Source organism: Barbus barbus, assembly GCF_936440315.1.
Source record: "Barbus barbus genome assembly, chromosome: 41".
NCBI lineage: Eukaryota > Metazoa > Chordata > Actinopteri > Cypriniformes > Cyprinidae > Barbus > Barbus barbus.
Genome location: NC_136719.1, coordinates 24496397 through 24520745, shown reverse-complemented (window position 1 = coordinate 24520745; position 24349 = coordinate 24496397). Strand labels below are relative to the sequence as shown.

Here is a 24349-nt window from a genome sequence, read left to right as displayed (position 1 = left end):
ATTTTAGTTACAATTTTGTTGTATTTTTATTTTTAGTGAACTATAATCATTATTTTAGTGTCACTGACATATATAGTTTTTAAATATTTTCAGTTCACTTTTATTTTTGTTTTCTCATTTTAATTTAGTTAAGATTTTAGTATTTTTATGTATGTTTATATAGGTTTATTATTTTTTAAATTCAGTTTTAGTTTTAGTTAATGAAGAACAGCAAGTTTAACTAAATTAGATTAGAAGTTAGAAATGTTGCATTGGCAACTAGCTGAAATAAAATAAGTTACTTTTTAATATTTTAATTAATGTTTAGTATACATCAGGCAACAGAAATGTTTTTATGGCTTTAGTTTTAGTTTCAGTTAACTATAATAATCCTGACTATAATAATAATCTTTTTACACACTACATTATGAATTTACATAAAGCTCCACATGACATTAAATTCATTAGATTCTCTTATATGATAATTGCTGGATAATTGAATGCACATCACATAAGGTGCATTACTAGTGTCTCATTATAAATATCCTAAACTGAACATCTTCGCATTGATGGCATCAGGAACGCATTCATTGTGACCAGCAGATGGCAGCACGTTGACAGGTTCATTGGGAAAAGTTTCATATGAGAAGAGATTTCCAATTCATTTTTAATATTAAAATAATATGATACACAGCCTAATGTGATGCTGTAATGTTGTTGGTTTTACATAATCAAAATTGACAAATTATTGTCTGATGAATATGCTAACATAAAAAGCTCTCTTTATTAATTATGAGTATGTTGGCTACCCTAGCTATAAATGTATGTTGGCTACAGTAGCAAAAAACTTTAGATGGTCAGAAGTCTATCATAAATGTGAAAATGTTGTTGTAGTTGAATTGGGAGGGGGGTGTTGTCTGCTGTTCTGTCCCCACCAATGTCAAAATCAAACCTACGCCCTATAGTGCTGGATTAAATGTGTTACCATTATGTGTACTGTGTACATATTGCATACCATTCTTTAAAAAACAGTAATAGGGATACACTACATAGTGCACAGTATGCTAGTATTTATTTCCGAACATAACCATAGTGCAGTAGTTTTCATCTGGGGTCCTCAGCAAAGCTCCAAATGATTTAAAATAAGCATTAAAATAAATTAAAACTTAAAAAAAATTAAGCTATTTCTTATTTTTATATATCCTTGTTAAAATAATCGGTTTAGAGTTTGGCTTGAAGCTTGAAATACATCATTTATGATTCATTTCCTAAGAAAGTCACACAGTCGAGTCAGTTGTTAATGAATCTTTGATGTTGGATGGTCATGTAACGGCGCTTTGTATCAGGCCAAGCCCCTGTCCCTTCATGCTGAAGCAGTTCGGAGTGGTTTGGTCTCCTCTGCAGAGTGCCACCTCAGTGCCGCACCTGCACAGGTTAGTGTTTAGCCCCGCCTCCATCTGATCACGTGACCACTAAGACGCACTCTCACTCCAATAAAAGCACTTTCCTGTGAGTCCTAAACTTCACTGCAAAACATCCCGATGCACGACAACCACCTCCACCACCATCCTGACTAAATCCTCACTGACCTTCATTTATTTTTATTTATTTATTTTTTAGCTTGGTCAAGTTTGTCAGAACTGTTCCTCTGTGCTGTACCTGGCTCTCGCTTGCTACTGAAAATAAAATCAAATGTTATTTGCAGAGTGGCACAAGGGAGATTGATGCAAAGTTTTCCTCACTCATTCTCTTGTGTCTGTGTTTGTTTCTCTCAGCTGTATGCTGTCTCTGAGATCTCCATCAATCGCAGACTAATATGCACATAGCAACCCCAAGAACAACCTAGTGACCCCATAGCAAATCCAGAACACCCTAGTATCCACATAGCAACACATGGCAACCCCCAGAACACCCTAGCAACCAGACGGCAACACTCTAGAAACCCACATAGCAACAGCGTAGCATCACCCTAGTCATCCCTAGAACACCCTAGTATCCACAAAGCAACACCATAGCAACCCCCAGAACACCCAGTGATCACATAGCAACTCCAGAACACTCTTTTAACCCCATGGCAACACTCTAGAAACTACAAAGCAACACCATCGCAACCACATAGCAACAGCGTAGCATCACCCTAGCCACCCCTAAAACACCCTAGTATCCACGTAGCAACACCATAGCAACCCCCAGAACACCCTAATGACCACATCATTCTGTGTTTGTGTTTGTTTCTCTCAGCTGTATGCCGTCTCTATGCGAGGTCTCCACCAATCGCAGCCTGGATAACCTCGACTGTCTGATGGGAGCGGATGAGGCGGGTCTGCAGCATTGGGACGCTGATGTGGGATTCTGCTCTACACTGGGACGAGGCTCCACCTTGGGCCAGGTCACAAACATCATTTCAATTCGGTTTCAGTTGCTTGAATGCAACTCAAGCAACAACAAAATACAACGTCAAGCTCACTTAGCCTATATATAATTCATAGAACTTTTATTAACAAAACGAATAAAACCATGCTTAAGGCTATGCCTAGTCTAAAATCACAAATAACTTACACAAACTTTAAATAGGTAGGCTATACAAAAAATGAAAATAAGAAAACACTGTTGAATCAAATAAATAATTAATGTTTATTAGCGAAAAGAAATAAGAAAGCATGGAGGCATAACATACACCTTGAAGTCAAACAAAATAAATAAATTACATAAAGTTTAAATAAAGTAAAAATCAGCGAACACTGTGGAACCAATTATGTTTAAAAAACTTCCAAAATCACCTGCCAAATAGTCGCTTTTGCATTTTGTTTCAAAACTAAATGATCCACTATCATCTTATCTCTGTCACCTCATTCTTCTTGTTAGTCAGCTCGACTCACTCTCCTCGTAATTTACTAATTTACTGAACTAAATTATTTTTATTACTATAAAAAAATCAAAACGACGGTGAGGTGGGCAAGTGATGTAATTGGTGTTGCAGCTTAACAACGGTATCACCGTCAACGACGACTATTGCAGCAAGCCTACAGAAAACAGAAAAAAAGACCAAATTAAGTGCATTTTGCTTAAGTAAAATTGTTTTAAGAATATTTTGCTTACCCCACAGTTAATTTTACTTGTTTTAAGCAAAATGCGCTAAATTATTTCCCCCCCCCTGGAAACAAGCCTAAATATCTTAAGTCATTTTGCTTATCTAGTAATCTTGTATCTTGTTTTAAGAATTTTTAGATATTTTGACTAGAAACAAGACAAAAATACTAAGATAAGCCATTTTTTCAGTGTAGCAACTCCAGAACATTCTAGTATCACCATAGCAACCCCAGAACACCCCAGTATCCACATGTGGCCATATAGCAACACTCTAGAAACCAAATAGAAACACTATAGAAACCCCCAGAACACCCTAGTGAGCACATAGCAACTCTAGAACATTCTAGAAACACCATAGCAACCCCCAGAACACCCTAGCTACCACATAGTAACACCATGGCAACTCTAGAACACTCCAGTATCCACATATGGCCATATAGCAACACTCTATAAACCAAATAGAAACACCATAACAACCCCCAGAACACCCTAGGGACCACATAGCAACTCCAGAACATTCTAGCATCACCGTAGCAACACCCTAGGGACCACATAGCAGCTCCAGAATATTAAATCATCACCGTAGCAATCCCCAGAACACCCTAGGGACCACATAGCAACTCCAGAACATTCCAGCAAACCACACTGCAGCAAAGCATCCAAGCAGAGAGTTTTGCTCTGTCAACACCACTCATATTTTCTGTTACAGATGTAAAACCTCCTGTAAATGTGTGCGCTCTGCATCACAGAGGTTTTGCTGTTCGCTTGACCTCAGGAACAGTGTTCCAGATTAAAATGCTGTAAGACATACTTAAGCTAGTTTAAGGAGATGTAGAGGGTGGGAAATCAGTTGGAGGGTATGTTATCAGGACGAGATACTCAAGTGTTCGCTCTACTGATGGAGACATCAAGACTCCTGAAGCGAGACGAGGCTCTGTAACCATTTCTTAAGAGGAAAGAGCATTGATTTTTTTTTTTTTTGAGATCTGTTTTGCTGAATGGGATAATGTGCTGTGAAGACTGATGGATGATTCAGAAGTTGTTTCTGAGATGCTGGGATCAAAGGGAAAGAAGTCAGGAAAAATGAGGACAGCAGCTAATTTGCAGCACTTATACGTATTTTGGGGAAATGGCTTGTGATTTCTAATTCAGTGAGCTCTAAAGGTGCAGTTTGGTGTGTTTTACTGTTGGTTTGCTTTTCATTTTTGGGTTTACCCTCGACAAACTCACACAATCCTCCTGTTCTGTTGTGTCTCTGTGAGAAGTGTCTCCTGCTGGACGAACAAACACAAACTCTCTTTTTACTCTTTGCTCTTAGGCTTTGAGAGAGTGTGAACCGTGATTGTGTTTTGTTTGCAGGTTAGTTTGGAAAGACCTAAAGATTCAACTGAATCATTTTGGAAGTGATTGACTCTCTGAGCCGTTTTCTGCATTCTGCCTGATGAATTTGGAGCAAAACAAAAGTGAAAATTATATTTAAGCAAAAGAAAAGCAAATACTTTTTAAAATTACTTGCATGGATATTAAAAACGAGGCTTTTTATTGAAGGATTTTTTTTTTTCGTTATTTTTGTAATGCAGACATAAAATTTGTACTTTTGTAAGTTTCAGTAGGGAGTCTCATTAAAATAAAAACACTGTATTACAGAGGCATAAATTAATGTACAGCAGTATAAATTAAAAGCCAGACAAAAATAGTATAATGTTATACACATATTTTACTCTTTAAATAACATATCTTTAGTTTTTATCGACAAAACAGTATTTTTAAATATCTTAAGCAGTAATGTCACAGTTATTATTAGACTTAAAATATAAAATAACTTTTTAGTTTTTCCATATATTATATTATTATAAATATATGAATATTATTTCAATTAATATTTTTCTAGGGGAGTTTTTTTTGGTGAAATATGGAAATATGGTTTCCACAATACAGTATTTTGTTATTTAAAAATGGCATAAACAGTAATGTCATGGTCCAAAGCATATTATTAGACCTAAAACAGAATTAACTTTTCTTTGAGAAAAATACATTTTCTTTTTTATTATATTATATGTAAAAATAGGTTTAATTAAATTTTTTGATAGACAGATACAAAACAATACAAACAATAGTATTTATTATTATTATTTATTTATTTATTTTACAATTTTCCAAATCGCAAGGGAGTTTTCTGAATGATTGCAAGCATTTTTATACCAATTTATAAAACAAACTCCTCATCCACAGACGAGGATCAGTACAACTGTGAAAGGAATACATTTAAGGATTTTTCTAATTTTAAGCCACATTTTGTGCATTAGACTGAATGGAAACCACTCAAGCAAACCTGCCGTTTCCTCTTCATGTCCGCACGACGATGCGCCAGTCCACCCTAAAGCGCCGGCCGCGTCTCACCCCATGCGAGGCGCGCTTGTGGGTGGGCAGCGGCCGTCTGCCCCGCCGGCTTCGTGCGGGACGTTTCAACCTGCACGTGTCCTTTCAGGTGGAGCAGGGCTACTGGAGCAGGGCAGCGTACAGTCAACTGGACTATCAGGCGGTGGAGGCCTTGGATCTGCCCACACCCACCTGCTTCCGCTCCCGGAGCCACAGTTACCTGCGTGCCATCCAGGCCGGCTGCTCTCAAGACGACGATACGGGCTCCGTGGACTCCGACGAGACGCCACCTATAACCTCATCCATCAGCAGCTACAACAGCGCCACCGGTGAGTATTAAACAACCGCACATTTATAGAGGATCACATTCATGGACCTGCTGTATACTGTAAAAACTACATCAAAAGAAAAGACTGATTACATTTTACGTAAAGAAAGTCAAGCCGTTAGGATTTTTATTTTTGTGACAGCGATGCACTTTTCTTCCTTAAATTCTTAAGACATTTTACTTTTGTAATTTTCATTATTGTCAATGGGGATTCTCATCAGATTTGAAGTAAATATACATACTGTATTATGAATAATTTACACCAGCATAAAATAAAAGCCAGACAAAAGCAATAATGTCACGATATATACATATTTTACTATTTAAATTACATATCTTTATTTTTTTAAAACAGCATAAATCGTAAATGTCTTAATTTTTCTTTAAGTAAAATATATATTTTTATTTTTTTTTGGGGGGGGGGGTGAAATATAAGCTTGCATTCATCATAAAATAGTTTTTTCACTTACACAGTGCCGTTCAGAGTTCGTTGTAATTAGTTTTTTTGTTTTTTGGAGATAAATGTATACTTTTTTCAGCAAGGATGCAAAAAATCGAGAGTGACAGTAAAGACATTTATAATGTTACAAATGATTTCTATTTCAAACAAATGCTGTTCTTTTGGACTTTCTATTCATCAAAGAATCCTAAAAAAATTCAATTGATCACAGTTTCCACAAAAATATGAAGCAGCACAACTGTTTTCAACATTGATAATAATCAGAAATGTTTCTAAATCAGTATATTAGAATGATTTCTGAAGGATCATGTGACACTGAAGACTGGAGTAATGATGCTGAAAATACAGCTTTGATCACAGGAATAATAAATTATATTTTACAATATATTCACATAGAAAACAGTACATTTTGTTTGTATTGTATTTTTAATGAAATAAATGCAGCTTTGATGAACAGAAGAGACTTCTGTCAAAAACATCAAAAATCATACTGACCCCAAATGTTTGAAATGGTACTGTATGTTGTCATTTGTGGTTTATGAAATATTTTATTACATGAGAAACTGAAAGGCAGTAAATGATTGATGCATTTGATATTATAATCACTGAACACTTTAAAGTAATGAAGCCGACCACTGAAAGAAAAAAGACCTGGCTGTCATGAATCGCAGAGATAGCGCTGAATTTGCACATGCAAAAACGAAAGTGTTGATAAAGTAGACAAAGTCCACGATATGCAACATAATAACTTCCTGATAAGCACAGGTCTCGTGGACTCTTCACTGATCATGATGCCATTTTATTGCCTCCAAAGGTGATGTCAGTGCAATCGAACGGGCCTTGTTTTTCTTTCTCAGTAATAAAGACTTTAGTGAAGTCAGATCTCTTTTGCTTTGAGAGGTCGGCATGTGGGCAAGTCCAGACAGATGATCTGGAGTCATGGTGTGAGAGCAAAAACAGCCACCATGACGACTGTCTCATGATGGTCCTCTTAAAGGGATAGTTCACCTGAAAAATTAAACTTCTCTCATCCCATTTCATCTCAGAAGGCTTCTGGAGAAGTGCATGAGGCGGATACTTTGGTCTATTTTGGAGACAAACATAGTCAGGCTTTTGGAAGGATTTGGTCCTTTTTCACTTCAGTTCATGGGGTCAAGATTATGGAAACTTGTTTCCTCCACAGAATAAAAAATAAAGATAATTATGACTTTTTTCCTTGCAATTCAGAACTGCACGATGAACTCACAAATGTGAGATATGTATTTGCAAATCTGAGAAGGAAAGTCTAAATTGTGAGTCACAAACTCAGAATTACAAATAAATAAAAATGTAAAACTCAGACATCTTGAAAAAATTGCAAGATGTAAACTCAGAAATCTGAAGAAAATATGGTCAAAATTGCAAGTTGTGAACAAAAAAATTAATTGTGAGAAAAAAAGACAGAATTTCAAGACGTAAACTAAGAAACCTGAGAAAAAAGTAGAATTGCGAGATGTCAACTCAGCATATAGAGCAAGATGTCCCACTTTCTCTCTCTTCTGACCTACATTAGTGCTGGTGGTGTCCTGCGGAGATGAATCCTTCAGCTTAACGGCTAATGTTTCTCTGCCCATCATGACCGACTCTGGCAAAACTTCCACCGCAAATTAAACCTCATCTTAACCGGTTTTCAGAGGAATTAACTGACATCAAGCAGATTAGTTTGGCACAACGCCTAATAAACCAGCAGCCAGTGGACCGTTCTGATTTTGCAGTTGATCTACTTTATTTGGATTGCATTTTACCGTATTTTGATTTTGATTCAGTTGGACAACATTCCTATCATTTCATGATGACCTTGAAAAGTTTGGAAAAGACCGGCCACTTGTGTTAGTACAAAGCACGGTTGTACGCTCAGAATAGCAAATAATGAAATCTAGTCTATTTTTGGAGAGGAATCTGGCTAATGCTATTTAGTTTAGGTAGCAAGCTGTCAAGAAAAACAAATCTTGGCCATCTGTTTACCATTTCTGCAAAAAAACCTGCTATTTTTTGCCTGTTCATGACAATATTTGGCATAGCATACTTACTACTTACACTTATACTATGCTTATTGTGCACAGCAGTTTCGATTGTGGGTTTCTTCCAGTATATGCTTACAAATATATTTGGTAAAATAACCAGCTTACTAAATGAAAAACTGTATTCCTAGCGTGATGGGTCAATCGGAAGCAATATCAATCCCTTTCATTTGATCAGAGTATCAGACATTTTTTACACAAAATTGGATATTTTGCTAAATTATAAACATGTAGTGAGGTCACGTGACCACAATTTAGCAAAAATACTGTTTATGGCAGAATAATGCATACTGTTTCACTACAGTTTATTAAACAGTATCCAATAAGAAGCCTTTTAGTAACGTTTAGTAATTTTACTGAATAATGTCGCTACTTTTGCAAGGCTTGAATCTATTAAATAAATAAAATGAGTGCTGTCAAACGTAACATAATATATATATTATGTATATTAAATACACATGTATTTCAGAAAAAAAATGATATATAATATAAATGATACAAATATAAATATATAGGCTATATGTAAATATTTTCAAAATATATACTGTGCGTGTAATTATATATTCATTATAAATATATACAGCACACACACATATTATGTAAACAAACTTTTATTTTGGATGCAATTAATACCGATTAATCGTTTGACAGCACTAAAAATGAATGAATGAATAAATAAATAAATGTCCTTCAGTAGGCTATGTGTAATACTTTTACTTTACTTTTAGTCATTTAGCGACTTACAAATAAGAAAAAGTCACTAAAACTAGAAGTTAACACTCTATACACACCCATTTAAGAAAATACAGAAATTAAATAAAATGGACAAATGCATACAACAACATTTCAATAGTAAACATATAAAGGAAAAAATAAATAAAATAAAAATAACAAGTAAAAAATAAAAATTCTACAATTTTGGCTTGTTTGTTTTCAGACGCAGAAAGGTTGCCAGGTTGATTTCAATAACAGATGCCATAAGATGTTGTCATTAATTAACGTAGTACTCTATCATTACGACGATTTTTATTTAGTTATTTATTTTTATTAACGTTATATCAACCAATAAAAAAAGCAGTTACAATACAAAATAATAATAATAAAAAGAAAATTAAATTTAAAAAATATATGCATGACAAAACAAATAAATTACTAGACGGGTATAAAATGAAACAAAACGCATTATATTCAAAATAAAAGATTAAACAGCTTGAAGAGAGCGAGAGCGCGCGCGCAAGCGGGGATTCTGTGTGACGCTCAAACAGCGATTCTGATTCGTCCGCGTCAAGCTCGTACGCCCCGCCCCCCGACCAATGAGGGCGTAGCGAGTGAACGCCTCGAGCTCGTCTCTCTCCAATCCCGCGTCTTGAAAGCGGATTACCGGATCGGTTCTTTTTCCTCGACTCCTCGAGACGTGGATGGTGGGATCCGTTGAACGGAAGGATTTTATAGCGGGTGGGTTCGGAAGCAGCACAGAACAAAAAAACACCCTTTCAGTGGATCTTTTAATCGTGTCTTTTTTGTTTTACGTGACGGGATGGAAGTACGCCGTCGACGCTGATCGCTTCACACACACACACACACACACACACACACACTCTCAGAGGAAGAGGAAAAGGTGTGTGGATTTTTGTAACGAACGAGCGGACGCGCGCAACGCCTCGCGTGTGCTGGTTTTGGCATGTGCTCGGGAAGTCCCGAAGAACAATCTGATGATTAGCGAGATTTAGCACCGGGAATGCATTTCCGTTGATCGTTTTAATATCAGATTTAGTCATATTTTGATTGCATTAGCAGGTTAGCTCACGTTAGCATGTTGTCGTGGCTTCTGGATGTGTGTTTATGTTCATGCATCTGTCTAGACAGGCAAAGCATGACAGCATTTCCTACCTGAACATGACAGCTTGCATTTCACGCGTACTGTTTTAGAGCATTGCATGCATCTGGATCAACATTGCACGTGTGAGATCTGAATCCAGCCACACAAAGGCCGGTTTCTGTGCACTGTGTTTTGAATCAGGTCGAATGCTATTGTTTGCATTGCAAAGTCGGGGAGAGATAATATAACATTTGAAGAGAGCATGCATTGTTCTTGCTGCCCTGGTTCGTGCTGAATATGTAAAGGATGCAGGACTCGTATCTAAACCCAAACATAAATTGCTGTCCTCAATCATGAGATTGCATGGAGAAATGTTTTTCATTTTCAGCCATGCAAACTAGTTTGTCCTACTTTCACTAGACTGTGTTTCTCTTCTTGGTAAACACTTGCTGTGCTTTGGAGAGAAGATGTGCACTCAATCTATAAACACGTCCTAATAAGGATTACAAGTCTGAATGTGATGAACAGGATGGGCCCTGTCAGTGTAGTGTAGTCTGTTACACGTCTTTGCGTTTATGGCTTGGATGGACTAAGGGCAGATTTATAATTTAGTTGCGACATCACCCAAGATACTCAGTCACGAAGGAGTCAGACTGACTCAAAGTTAAAGTAAAACTTGTTTAATTTTCAGTAATAATAATAATAATTGAGCATCATATTTGATATACCAGGCTATTATGACTCATATAGTATGATATAATGAGAACCTGGAGGAAAAAAACAGCTCTGTTTTAATCAGAGGCCCAAACTGGACAAAAATATACAATTTGGTGCAGATGCTGATATTTATATGGCCAAAAAGATTAAATTCTGATAAACCAGGGAGATCTTTATAACAGTACAGCCGACTACTTAAATAAAATGCATATAAACACCTCTTTTCACGCTATATCTCCCAATAATGTCTTAGTAAGATGATATATAAATGCTTAGTTTTGTGGTCAAAAAACACAATGCAATCATTTACTCACCCTTATGTTCTTCCAAACCTATATGCTGTTATCTTTTCATTGCAGCACACAATAGTTTGTTTCGCTTCTTCTGAAGTCATACGATGGCTTTTTGACACGTGGTCACGATGAAGTGTCATATGAATGAGAGTTGCATAAAGATACGTCTGAGTTTCTCCTTTTGTGTTTCACAGAAGCCACAGTGCCTCGGTCTGGTTGTATTTTGGTGCTTGTCCTCTGTGTGTTCACAGAAAGGCCATGTGAGGTTTGGCCGGGGCCCCGGGGCAGAGCGACTGGCTCTAATGCCGTTATTCTGGATCTGATCCCCAACTGTGTCATAAACTCACATCACACTCAGTGCAAAGTACCAGACATTAAGAGCAACTATTGTTTTATTCACGACTGTTGAAGTTCTCGAGGGAGGTCGAGATGTAATTAATTTGGTGCTGCTTTGAGATTTGTTCTCACTATAAAAGGGTTTAATTAAATTGCCACTGCATCTCAGAGAAGCCAAGCTGAAGTCAGTTGTTTGATAGCTGTCAGCAGGAATAATTAGCAGTTGCACTTTCGTTACTGTGGAGTTTATTATTTTCCTTAAAGGAACTGAAAATGTATTCACCCTCAGGCCATTTCAGATGTAGATGAGGTTGTTTCTTCATCAGTTTTGGAGAAATGTAGCATTGCATCACTTGCTCACCAATGGATCCTCTTCAGTGAATGGGTGCCGTCTAGGGATGGCAACTTAAAACCATTTTAAATAATAAAAACAGATTCATATCTTAATACCTTTGTATCAAACTGTAACATAAAACTTACAGGGAACATAGGTTACGTTTTGAAGTTGGAGAACGAAAAGTGTGATTGTAAAAAACAAATCCATTATTAAGATGCTTTTAACTTAAAAACTTCTGGCTAAAATATGAGTCCATAATAATGCCGCCTCCATTGAAAAAAAAAAAAAAGTCCTTCTCCTGTTGTCTCTCACGTCAAAATCCACCAGCAGATTTGTGTAGAGCTGTTTTGGACTGTTTTTGCTTGTAAATGGTGCTTCATCTGTGAATATTTCTGTCCTGATTCAGATTAAACAACTTTCTACAAAAAAAAAAAAAAAGCAATATTATGGATAGAGGACTCGTATTTTAGCGGAAGCAACGATTTGAAGTTAAAAACAACCTAATGATGGATTTGTTTCTTATAAGCATGCAAGTTTTTGCTTCACAAGATGTTAGTTGATGGACTGGAGTCACTTGTGGATTGTGATCAGCTGTTTGGACTCTCATTCTGATATTCCTGCTTTTTGACTGGTTTTTATTTAGATTGGCTCTTTGTCATCAAATCTTCCCATGTCATCTGTATTGACAATCAAATGGTCATAGACTGCTGTGAAGCATCTGTCCTGGCACCAAACGGCGAGCACAGCACACAATGCCAGCGAGCCGTGCCAGAGAGAGGGAACAGATTTATCCAATACTGTCACTGAGCCCCACAGTCCGGTGTTGGACTTGTCCTGGCACTGAGTCCTGTATACAGCACGGCCAAGACACAGCATAATTGTTCGCAAACCTCTTGAGGGAGGGCAGATATTAGCCCTAATCGCTCAGTAACACAAGTTTTTGTGCTCGTCACATTTTAATGTAATATTTTAGTCCAACTCTGTTCTTCAGTGTTGACAGAACTCGTATCAAATTGATCTTTCATCAGCTGTGTTATACAGTAATTATACTAATAAATGGCAATGCTGCTGGATTTTTTGTTTTGTTTTTCAGTTCAGTGATTTCAGATATATATAAAATTTGGAGTCTATTTATTTATTTGTATACAACATTTGGATTTTTTTTTTTTAATATTCTCTTATGTTCATCAAGGCAGCATATATATATATATATACAGTCGTGGCCAAAATTATCGGCACCCTTGCAATTCGGTCATAAAATGCACACTTCTCTCTCTCAGAAAATTGTTCCAATTGCAAATGTTTTGGTATTCACATGCTTATTGTTTTTGTTTATACTGACTTTTCTCCTCTTTTTTTTTTTTTTTTTTGTGTTGTTGCAAACTTGATAAAATTTCACACCGAACTCAAAAATGGACTGGACAAAATTATTGGCACCTTGTCAAAATTGTAAGAAATAATTGCTTTTCAAGCATGTGATGCTTCTGTAATTTGTATTTAGACACACCTGTGGCAAGTAACAGGTGTGGGCAATATAGTAATCACACTTGCAACCAGTTAAAATGGAGAGAAGTTGACTCAACCTTTGTGTTGTGTGTCACTCTGTGCATAGAGGAAAGAAAGAAGTGTAAAGAGTTGTCTGTGGATTTGAGAGAAAAAATTGTGGAAAAACATGGACAATCTCAAGGCTAATGTTCCTGTGTCCACTGTGTGCAATATCATCAAGAGGTTTACAGCCATGGCACTGTAGCTAACCTCCCTGGACGTGGACGGAAGAGCAAAATTAATGAAAAGTTACAACGAAGGATTGTTCGAATGGTGAATAAAGAACCTCGATTAACCTCCAAACAAATTCAAGCTGATCTGCAGAAACAGGGTACAACAGTGTCAGCTCGCACTATCTGTCGCCATCTGAATGAAAAGGGATGCTATGGTAGGAGACCCAGGAGGACACCACTGCTGACACAAAGACAGAAAAAAGCAAGACTGGAGTTTGTCAAAACTTATGTCACAAAACCACAATCCTTCGGGGAGAACGTACTGTGGACAGATGAGACAAAAGTAGAGCTTTTTGGTAAAGGACATCGTGGCACTGTTTACAGACAAAGAAATGAGGCCTTCAAAGAAAAGAACACAGTCCCTGCAGTCAAACATGGTGGAAGTTCAAAGATGTTTTGGGGCTGCTTTGCTGCTTCTGGCACTGGATGCCTTGACTGTGTGAACGGTATCATGAAATCTGATGATCACCAAATAATTTTGGGGCGCAACGTAGTGGCCAGTATCAGAAAGCTGCGTCTCCACCAGAGGTCATGGGTCTTCCAGCAGGACAATGACCCGAAACACACTTCAAAAAGCACTCAGAAATGGTTACAAACAAAGCGCTGGAGAGTTCGGAAATGGCCAGCAATGAGTCCAGATCTGAATCCCATAGAACACCTGTGGAGAGAACTCAAAACAGCAGGTGGGAGAAGGCATCCTTCAAATCTGAATGACCTGGAGCAGTTTGAAAAAGAAGAGTGGTCCAAAATTCCAGTAGAGAGGTGTAAGAAACTCATTCATGGTTACAGGAAGCGACTGATTTCAGTTATTTTTTCCAAAGGGGGTGCTACCAAATATTAAGTTAAGGTGCCAATAATTTTGTCCAGTGCATTTTTTGGGTTCTGTGTGGAATTGTATCAGATTAGATTTTTCTTCTGTTTTTTTTTTTTTTTTTTTTTTTGTGTTCCAATACAAAAAACACTTTTTTGAGTGTTTTTCTTGTTTTTATTTCATAATACGTAGCTGTTTCTGCACTGATATCAAACTTGCCCTTTAATTGTTACCAATAATGATTCAATTTATTTTTTAAATTATTTAAGCCACTAAATTGTCAAATACTGGCCCATCTCTACATGATTTTGTTATTATATAATTTCCAGCAAAAATAACTTTATGGTGATTTAAAATGACTCATACGGTGGAATAGATTTTGGTCTTACTGCCTACCAGCTTGTACGCTTTCAAAGTAGCTTCTCCTACACTGTTCAGCAGGCTAATAATACACCGCCCAGCATTATCATTAGGCTTCATGACACGCCGTACCAAACCCAGAGTCTCGTCAGCAGATTTCAGCCCATGTTTTGTGGGCGACGCTTCCTGATGCAGTCTGGCATGAGAGGAATGCTGTCCAGATTTCAGTATGTAAATGCCTGTCTTTGTCTCATCTCTTCCTGTGGCTCCCAAGTAGGGGCTGCTGGGAAAAGACGTGTGAAGAGGCTTTGTACTGGGGTTGTGGGAGCGTTCTGACAGTCCGTCGTCTTGTGTTTTTCAGTCTCCACGTGTACGGCCATCTGTAAGAAGAATCCTCCGCCTATTCCTCCTCGAACCACCTCCAAACCCTACATTGCGGTGACGGTCCAGAGCAGCACCGAATCGGCCCAGGACACGTACCTAGACAGCCAGGACCAGCGCAGCGAGGTCAACAGCCAATCAGGACGCAGCAACTCCTCAGACAGCATCGCCAGCTCTCTGACAGGGAGTCTGGTGAAGAGCGCCAAGCGGCCGCCCATCCTGCCTCCCATTCCCGCCCCACGGGAACCTGTGCCCCTTCCCAGCGCCAGAGTGACCACGCCTCCTCCCGCTATTGTCCCGCCCTCTCCCGCCCCGGTCACCAAAAACGAGCCCGCGAGCCTCACTGTGGCACCCAACGAACCGCAAGCCCTACCCAAGAGAAAACTCTCCTCCATTGGCATTCAGGTGTGTGTGAATATTTATGATTTCATCATTATGCTTTTATGCTATTGGATGACGTATTCGGTGTCAGGTCATTTGACCTCTCTCCCATTGGTAGTAGCTGCTTATTTGCATGAGCTTTAACTCAGCTTTGTTGCTTCCCAAGTAGTTCAATTTGTTGTGGCAAAACATCAGTGTGAGTGCATTTTAAGATATAGAAGCTGTTTTTATTACTGAACATTTAGGGCGTTTTTTTTAGTACATTTTATTGATATAGGCTTTAGGGGTGGGCGCTATACCGGTATTAACGTGACTATTATGTTATGCCATGATATGGATTTTGCTATACTGTGGATACCGTTACATATACATGGATTTCATTGGATGGACAGACAAAGATTTTTTCCCTGAGGTCGTTACTGCGTAGATGCTCCGCTTGATCGGACATAAATCAGAACCGGATAGTTTTTGCTCCAAACACACAATCGGCTTTTCGGAACTGCACACAAACTGGATTACAATAATTTCCCAAAATGTAATTTGTGTGGTAATATTACTAAGTCTGTAAACGGCCGTTAACACAGGACAGAGATGCAGAACACGAACACAAAGACTGGAGCAGACAGCGCAAGATCACTGTTCACAATGCTCGAAATATAGGACGAAAAATATAAATAATGAATTGGGGGCAGGGGGTTAATATGAACGAGTATCTGAAGGGAACTGCCTTCAGAAAACTTTAGATCGAGTTCGATACTTTTTAGGCACCGACCGAATTGCCTCGATACCACCGAGTATCGAAAAACGTATAGGCGTTCGGTACCAAATTTCGATACCTAAGGGGTTAATCTCATTAACGTCAGTGAGCCAATAAGCCTGCAGCACTAGGTGTGTTTCACTAGAAGTGACGCGGTTCTGATTGATCAGTGTTTGACCTCCGCGAGAGCAATTCGAAAGCGTACGGAGCAGTCTGCTCTCTATATCGCGCAGTTTCGCTTACTTGACACAGACTGAAGCTCACGTGACATTTCAGCGTCTGCCGTCTCACTAAATGAGGACATAAACACATGAACAACAGCTCCAGAACTGCTCTGAGAGTCACTTCATCAGCATTTTACCGTTTGATTCGAGTAAAACTTGCGTCATATCATATACACACAGAACTGTAAAGGTATTCCCGGAAACCCGTCAAAATAAAAGTTCGGTTTAACTTGGAAGACTGCGGCAGAAATAAATTAATATTGTTCAGCAGACAGTACATACTGCTACTACTAGGCTACTATTAAAATTATTAAAACTCTTATTTTTTTAATTAATGATCACACAACATTTCTTCCATGTTTTAATTTTAATAGTAAAATTTTGTTTGCCAAAATAAATAGTTTTATTTTGAATAATTTAAAAGAAAAATTAAATTAATGTTTTATGTCTTCATTTGAAAACCATATACAGAACACAGAATTTCTGAGGAAAGAAATAAAGAATAAATTTGAATAAACTAAGTAGTTTTTATGCATTCAAATAATTAGACATACTACAACATAGAATTTAATAACAATAAAACATATTGTGAAAGAAAATAAAACATCCACTTATGAAAGTGGATAAAGATTTTAAATTTCTTGAAGTCTTTAACAACCTAGAATAAATGAATAGAAATGATGATTCTGTCTGAGCTATGTGTTTTAAAACGAGCACGCACTAGTGTAAACTGAAAACTATTTGAGCTTTATTAAAATTATTTGTACTGATTTATTGTGTTGGCTATATTTTGTTCCTTTGTGCAGTGGCTCAGGAGATGAGTCTTTGAGTCTGTATACATGTCAACAAGCTGAAAAAATAAAACCAAAGTTTTTTGAGATAATGTAATCTTGTTAAAGCTGTTTTCATAAAATTGGTATCGAAAAAAGTATCGTTCAGGAACCGGTATCGAACTCAAGGTATCGGTATCGAACATTTTTGAACGATACCCAGCCCTAAACATGAGTGATTTATTTTAAGCTTTAAGCTAATATAATGCATTAGCGTACTGGCTTGCCCTGTCAGGCGCTTTGACAGATGCGTGTACTTTCAGTTTACGGTCATATCCTAATCTGTAAATGTCACACATTCACGTGAGCATTTCCATTTTTGCATAAAGGTCCGTCCTGACAGTCTGTCTTAAGTTTAAATCTTTACTGAATGAGCGCCGGGGCGTCCGAGAGGGAGACCATATTCAGCGCAAAAACATTCATTGTGATGAAAAATGCTGTTGAACGTGCACGTATTTTATGAGAGTAGGAACTGTAAAGGAATAACAGCGTGCAATTTTCTGAATATAAATATCAGACGCTTCATAGGATAAATAGGATAGATGTAAACAAACAGAGTATGTGTGAAACAGGCATAACTGCGCTTCCGACGGCGCGTGATCCCGATAAAGTATTTCTGTATACACTCAAACATAATCTGTTCTGTCTTAAGTGAACTCTTGGGGAACTGATGGGGAAAACATCTGATGTGTAGCTTTATATGATTCGTGCATTACAGTAGGCCGTCTGTCTCCATGTTATCCATCAGTAGCCTAAAAGAAAAGAGGGAATCACTCACAGCACTTCATTTAACTACTTTTGTAGTTTTAATAATCAATTTATTTGTAATGAACACACTAAAGTGATTTTTACATTTGATAATTTGTTTTTCGTAGGCTATATGAATGCTTTTGTTTAGATGTAAAATGATAAAGGTTATTTTGTTATTTTATACATAATTTGTTTCTTTCTAGGCTATTTGTTTCTACACTCTAAAAATGCTGAGTTAAAAACCCCAACCTTAACCCAGCCACTATGGGACAGAACACGTGCTGGGTTGTTTTGACCCAAGTGCTGGGTTTAACAATTTGACCCATAATGCTGGGTTGTATATTTGACCCAACCAGTGGGTCAGGTTGACTGCATCATCCAGAGACCTGTTTGCTCTGTAGGCAAACTGCAGGGGGTCCAGTAAGGGTCCGGTGATGTCCTTCAGATGAGCCAAAACCAGTCTTTCAAATTCCTATTCTTTTGTCAACATTGCAGCATCATAACACTATAAAATTGATTATTGCCACATGAGAATCAGTCCAAACATTGTGCAATTAAAACTAGTCAAACAAAGAGACCTACAACAGACGATACATGTGACAAAAAAATTAAACGTTACAAGTGGCCCGAAAAAACTGTTGCCCTCAAATACCTCACACATGAAGACTCATGTCCATCAATATTATATACTGCATGCTGTTCATACCTTTTCCATGAGGCGTTAAAATAAGTAGGCTATATAAAACTTTGCGCACGCACACTCCTAAAGATATAACTTTTATAACGATAAAGAGATTGTTGAGGCCTTTTTTTGTCAACAAAAAAATGTAGGCGGCTACTTCATTCACAGAATAACGCTAACATTAACCCGCACAGCGACAGATCAAATATCACATTAACCGTGAAATCGGTGTCCTCTTACCACAGAGGTAAATAATCATATCATATTAATTTAGCTTATAATCCTGCTTGCTGCGAGTTTCTTGGCCGTTTGACGACGAGATGAGTGAAGAATCCAATTTTTTACTTATTTATAATAGGAAAGATAAATAAAAAACTGCTATATTGTGATTATTAATATAGTAGCTTAATTATTAATAAGAAAAGAACTGGAGGAAAACTTTGATCTTTCTCATAATCAACTTTGCTCACTCTATATCTACTTCAAACGGGTGTAAAGACTTCAAAAAAAGACTTCAAACGAGTCTTTTTTTGTCTGATTCCAAAAAAAAAAAATCATAATTTTGGAGGTCTTTTAATGGAGAATGTGAAAATAAAAATAACTTTTTCAAATTTGCTGGACTTGTTTTGTCAGCACAAGTCACATTATTCTCGGGAGGAAGCACGTGTGGAGGCGCTAAATGACAACGCATGCGGGATGTTTCAGATGGTATGGCAAGTGTAAACCCATGAATCGGATATTGGTCACAATTGAAAGAACGTGTTAACGGACAGCCAAAAAAATCGGATATAGGCAACATATCCGAACAAATAGGCAAACGAAGTGATAAACAAATAAGTGTAAACGAGGCCTTAGTGCTGTGTTGAGCTCATTAGAGCTGTATCATAACTATTTGAAGTTCTACATGTATTGGATATTGTACATGTATTGAGTTATTTCTCTTGTGGCAGGTGGATTGTGTGCAGCCGATTCTGAAAGAGGAACAAACTCCCACCACCAGGTTCCAGTCCATCGGGGTTCAGGTTGAAGACGGCAGGCCGTGAGTTTCCTTTCCGCCTTTTGCATCCTCCAGAAAAGAAAAGTTGCACCTCCGTTTACCACTTTGGAACTTGATACGCATGTTGACGGCAGCACTTTTGTGTGTGAGTCAGCAGCAGAGTTTCTCAGCCATGTATGGCGCTGAAAACACTCACAAATAATGATTCAGTGCAGACGGCAGGAGATAATGAGATTCTGCGCGCATCTCCCACTCGCTTTGTTTCCTGGCGCTCTCCATTGCAGTCTATTTTCATATCTTTCCATCGCTCTCATTTACATGTCTCTCTGTAAGTGTGCTGTCTCCCACACACCAGCTGTCTGTCTTTCTCCCGGCCTGCATTCCCAGTCTCTGCTCCTCCTGTTCGCTTTTTATTTTCTAAGACAGTCCAATGAAATGGAGAATATCTAACGGCATGTGAACTAGGGAGGTTTTATTGATATTTGTCAAACTGATATTTATAAATCGATTTAAAATTCATGATGCCATGTTTATAAGAACATTTGTAGTTGTAAAATTTAAAATAGAAAAATTATTATAAATGTCTTTTTTTTGTCCTTGATGCACAAAACTGAATAATTGTGTAATAAGAATGATGAAACAGTTTATTGGTGGTATGAAAAAGTATATAATATTGTAGAATTGTACATTTTAATTTTACTTTTAAATTGCAGTATGTAAAGAAATGCATAATTATGTTTATTATTATGTTGATAAAAAATAAAAAATTATGATTGTTTAATGGTAAATTGATATTTAGGATTTCATAATTTAGGCCTATACAATTTTATTTTTTGTTTTTTTACCCCCTAAAACAAATTAGAAATGTATTTTTTGCCCTTGATGTAAAAAAAAAAAAATAATACATGCAAAATATAAATGATTAAAAACAATTTATTCATCATATGAAAATATATTTTGAAAGAATTTAAAAATACTTTTAATTTTATTTGTAAATTACAGTATTTGTGATGTCATTTATAAGAATGTAGTTTCAGTTTTATTTAAAAAAATATATATTTATAATTAATGGTGGATTTTGATATTTATGATTTATACAATTTCATTTTGTGACATTATTTCTTGTTGTTTGGTTTCTCTAACACAATTATTATAATTTTTTTCTTATAAATTTTAATAAAAGAAATTCATAATCATTAGGGCTGGGACGATTAATCGAAAAGAGATTGAAACCGAAATTCAGAACCTCTTACCGACGTAATTTTCCCTTTTTTTTTTTTTTTTTTTTTTTTTTTTATACTATTAATACTTAACCCTTAAAAACATACTACAGCATCGGCACTATACGGACGTGTGTGACTGAGTTCGCGTGTTTTGTAGTGTCTCGCACATGAGTGGTGTATTAAAAGATTTTAAACTTTTACACGCAGCGCTGCTCATCAATGTCAGTTCCAAAACAGTGGACCAATCAGAAGAGCTAGGAGGCGGGGCAAGCGTTGTGAGCTTTTGTTTACAGTAGCAGGTTGACATAATACAACGGAGTAGGCATTCTGCGCTGTTTTATTTATTTTTATTTTTTATACCATTCCGGAGCACTGCGTCTCGCGGTTTTAGACACAAAGATGTGTTCTGTGTGAACGACCAGTAAGAACCTAGAGTAAATACTCATATAAGCTGCTTTTCCACCAAAATTACCTGGAACAATTTATCATGTTGCTGTCTGCGTTTCCATCGCGGGTCTAAAGAAGATTAGGCAAATAGTCTGGTGACGTAGGTCTGCGCACGTTTCTCAATACCAAGTACTAGGGGTGCTCCGATTGATTGGCTACCGATCACTATCAGCCGACAATCGCTTTGGGATGTTTGATCGGCGGTCTCTATAAAGACCGATCTCAAGCTGATGACATGCCTGCTGTCAGAGGATTGGCATGACATGCATCAGCACAATTCTCAGTCTCTGTCTGGCGCGGGTGAAATAGCTGTAATGGTGAAGGTGAGGTAAAATTCATATTTCTTCATTAAATAATTTGAAAACTATCTGTGAGACATGGCAAATGGCTTCATATCACATTGCGTCTGTCTATAAGTGAGCTGCACAGTTGACACAGGAATTGTCACTTGCACAATCGAGGCAGTGTCGCATCGTCACTAAAGTTTATAAATAGTATTTCTTTTTAATTCTTGCCAGTGTTACAAGAAACCATTGAGCGCTCGTGTGCTCTCCTGGAGATTGTGCGCTCATGCACACTCGCAGCGCACACACATAATGCCAGGTTCACATTACTCCGTTTGCAGTGCGTATGTTTCTGCGCTCATGTTAACGGAGTAAAGCGTTCGCACTGCAGTGACTGCACACGGCTGCGGTCCAGCAGTGCGTTCCAGGAGCGGTGCGTCTGCACGCACTGAATTAAAGTAACAGCGCATTGTTTAAGGGAAATATGAACAGGGATTGACACAGAAAATGTTGTAATTACACCATAAATGCCTATAATTAAACTGCAGAAATGTAGTTCAGGGAACGTAGCCTACTTATACATTACAATAAAACAAAATATTATATCAAACAATATTGCCCATGTTCATAGATTAATAAAATAAAGACCAAAGATTACTTGTTAGATTTACCCAAAACGAATGATATCTTATATTGAACCACTACAGAGACATCAGAGCCAGCGGTAAATGTCAGAAGGACTAGCCGAGGTTATGCTCCTCTCTTTGGGATACATGAGCACTGAGCGACCGGTGATCGTGTGGAGCTCACGTCTCTGAAATTGGAAATCATTTTCAAATGATAAATTCGCTGTCTTTATAAATTAACCGCAGATTTGAGTTTTAAACAACAACATTCTCGCCTGAAATACTTTTAAAGATACATTTCATGACACAATAACAGTAATATTTTTAAAAAAATTATGCGAATAAATGGTGGTTGAAATACAATGCTGCGTGAACTCAACCAATCAGCATGTTCAGCACCCAAGTCCTGCCCCCGAAAGTTCCAGACCTTTGAAAAAGTAATACCTCGCGACTTTCTGTGGGGCAAATTGTAACAAAGTTCGTAGCTCGGGAAGGAGGAGGCGGGAACCGGCAAACATTTAAAGATTTAATAACCAAAATAAACAAACGTAAAAGTACAGCGGCAGCCCCTCACGGACGACTGCCGCACACAAAACATAAAATAAAATCCAGGCCTGGTCCTCTCTCGTCTTCCACTGTCGTCACTCCTCCTTTTATCCTTCCGGAGCTCCTCCGTGGGACTCGAGACCGGTGAGTGTCGCAGGTGTCACTCATTATCATTAACTCCACAGGCCTCGCTCCGTTCCCACGGCTCTCGGCCCCGCCCCACTCACCACACAAATTTTTACCCAGACTTTTTAGTTCCTGGTTCCTGCAGTGGAAACACACCGAGTACCGGCCCAAAATCCCTAGTTCCTGGGGAAAGTTCCTGCAGTGGAAACACACCGAGTACCGGCCCAAAATCCCTAGTTCCTGGGGAAAGTTCCTGCAGTGGAAACACACCGAGTACCGGCCCAAAATCCCTAGTTCCTGGGGAAAGTTCCTGCAGTGGAAACACACCGAGTACCGGCCCAAAATCCCTAGTTCCTGGGGAAAGTTCCTGCAGTGGAAACACACCGAGTACCGGCCCAAAATCCCTAGTTCCTGGGGAAAGTTCCTGCAGTGGAAACACACCGAGTACCGGCCCAAAATCCCTAGTTCCTGGGGAAAGTTCCTGCAGTGGAAACACACCGAGTACCGGCCCAAAATCCCTAGTTCCTGGGGAACGTTCCTGCAGTGGAAACACACCGAGTACCGGCCCAAAATCCCTAGTTCCTGGGGAAAGTTCCTGCAGTGGAAACACACCGAGTACCGACCCAAAATCCCTAGTTCCTGGGGAACGTTCCTGCAGTGGAAACACACCGAGTACCGGCCCAAAATCCCTAGTTCCTGGGGAAAGTTCCTGCAGTGGAAACACACCGAGTACCGGCCCAAAATCCCTAGTTCCTGGGGAAAGTTCCTGCAGTGGAAACACACCGAGTACCGGCCCAAAATCCCTAGTTCCTGGGGAAAGTTCCTGCAGTGGAAACACACCGAGTACCGACCCAAAATCCCTAGTTCCTGGGGAACGTTCCTGCAGTGGAAACACACCGAGTACCGGCCCAAAATCCCTAGTTCCTGGGGAACGTTCCTGCAGTGGAAACACACCGAGTACCGGCCCAAAATCCCTAGTTCCTGGGGAAAGTTCCTGCAGTGGAAACGGGGCTATAGATTGACAGGACAAGATCAATGGTGCCATGCTCTTTCTCTTAATCAGCGGTGTTCTATTTGCGTACGTTCATTATTTAAAACATTTGTTTACAGTAGATGCAGGTTATCATCTACTTTTCACAATGTATTTTTGTTATTTTGCAAGAGATACAAGTTATCTTCTACTTTTCACATGACAATATTTAAAATGTGTTTTGTTTTCAGGAGATGCTGGTTATTTTCTACTTATGACAAGGCAATATTCATTTATTTTGTTTGCAAAAAATTAAAGCTATTTTCTTTTTCTTTTTTTTTTTTAGAAAACTTGCTTTTTACAATAAAACTGAAATGT

At 38.1% G+C, this 24349-nt stretch overlaps 1 protein-coding gene across 1 annotated transcript in view; it reads left to right on the top strand.

Moving 5' to 3' along the window:
- The window catches only part of LOC306860183 (disks large-associated protein 4-like), a gene marked incomplete at its 5' end in the record, with an annotated part of 38732 nt that overhangs the window by 5204 nt on the left and 9179 nt on the right, over window positions 1–24349 (top strand). Inside the window, 4 exons of the mRNA XM_079401751.1 lie at window positions 2221–2368; window positions 5558–5777; window positions 15109–15533; window positions 19703–19791. Coding sequence (XP_079257877.1) covers window positions 2221–2368; window positions 5558–5777; window positions 15109–15533; window positions 19703–19791 — 882 coding nt within the window. The remainder of the gene's footprint in view (window positions 1–2220; window positions 2369–5557; window positions 5778–15108; window positions 15534–19702; window positions 19792–24349) is intronic.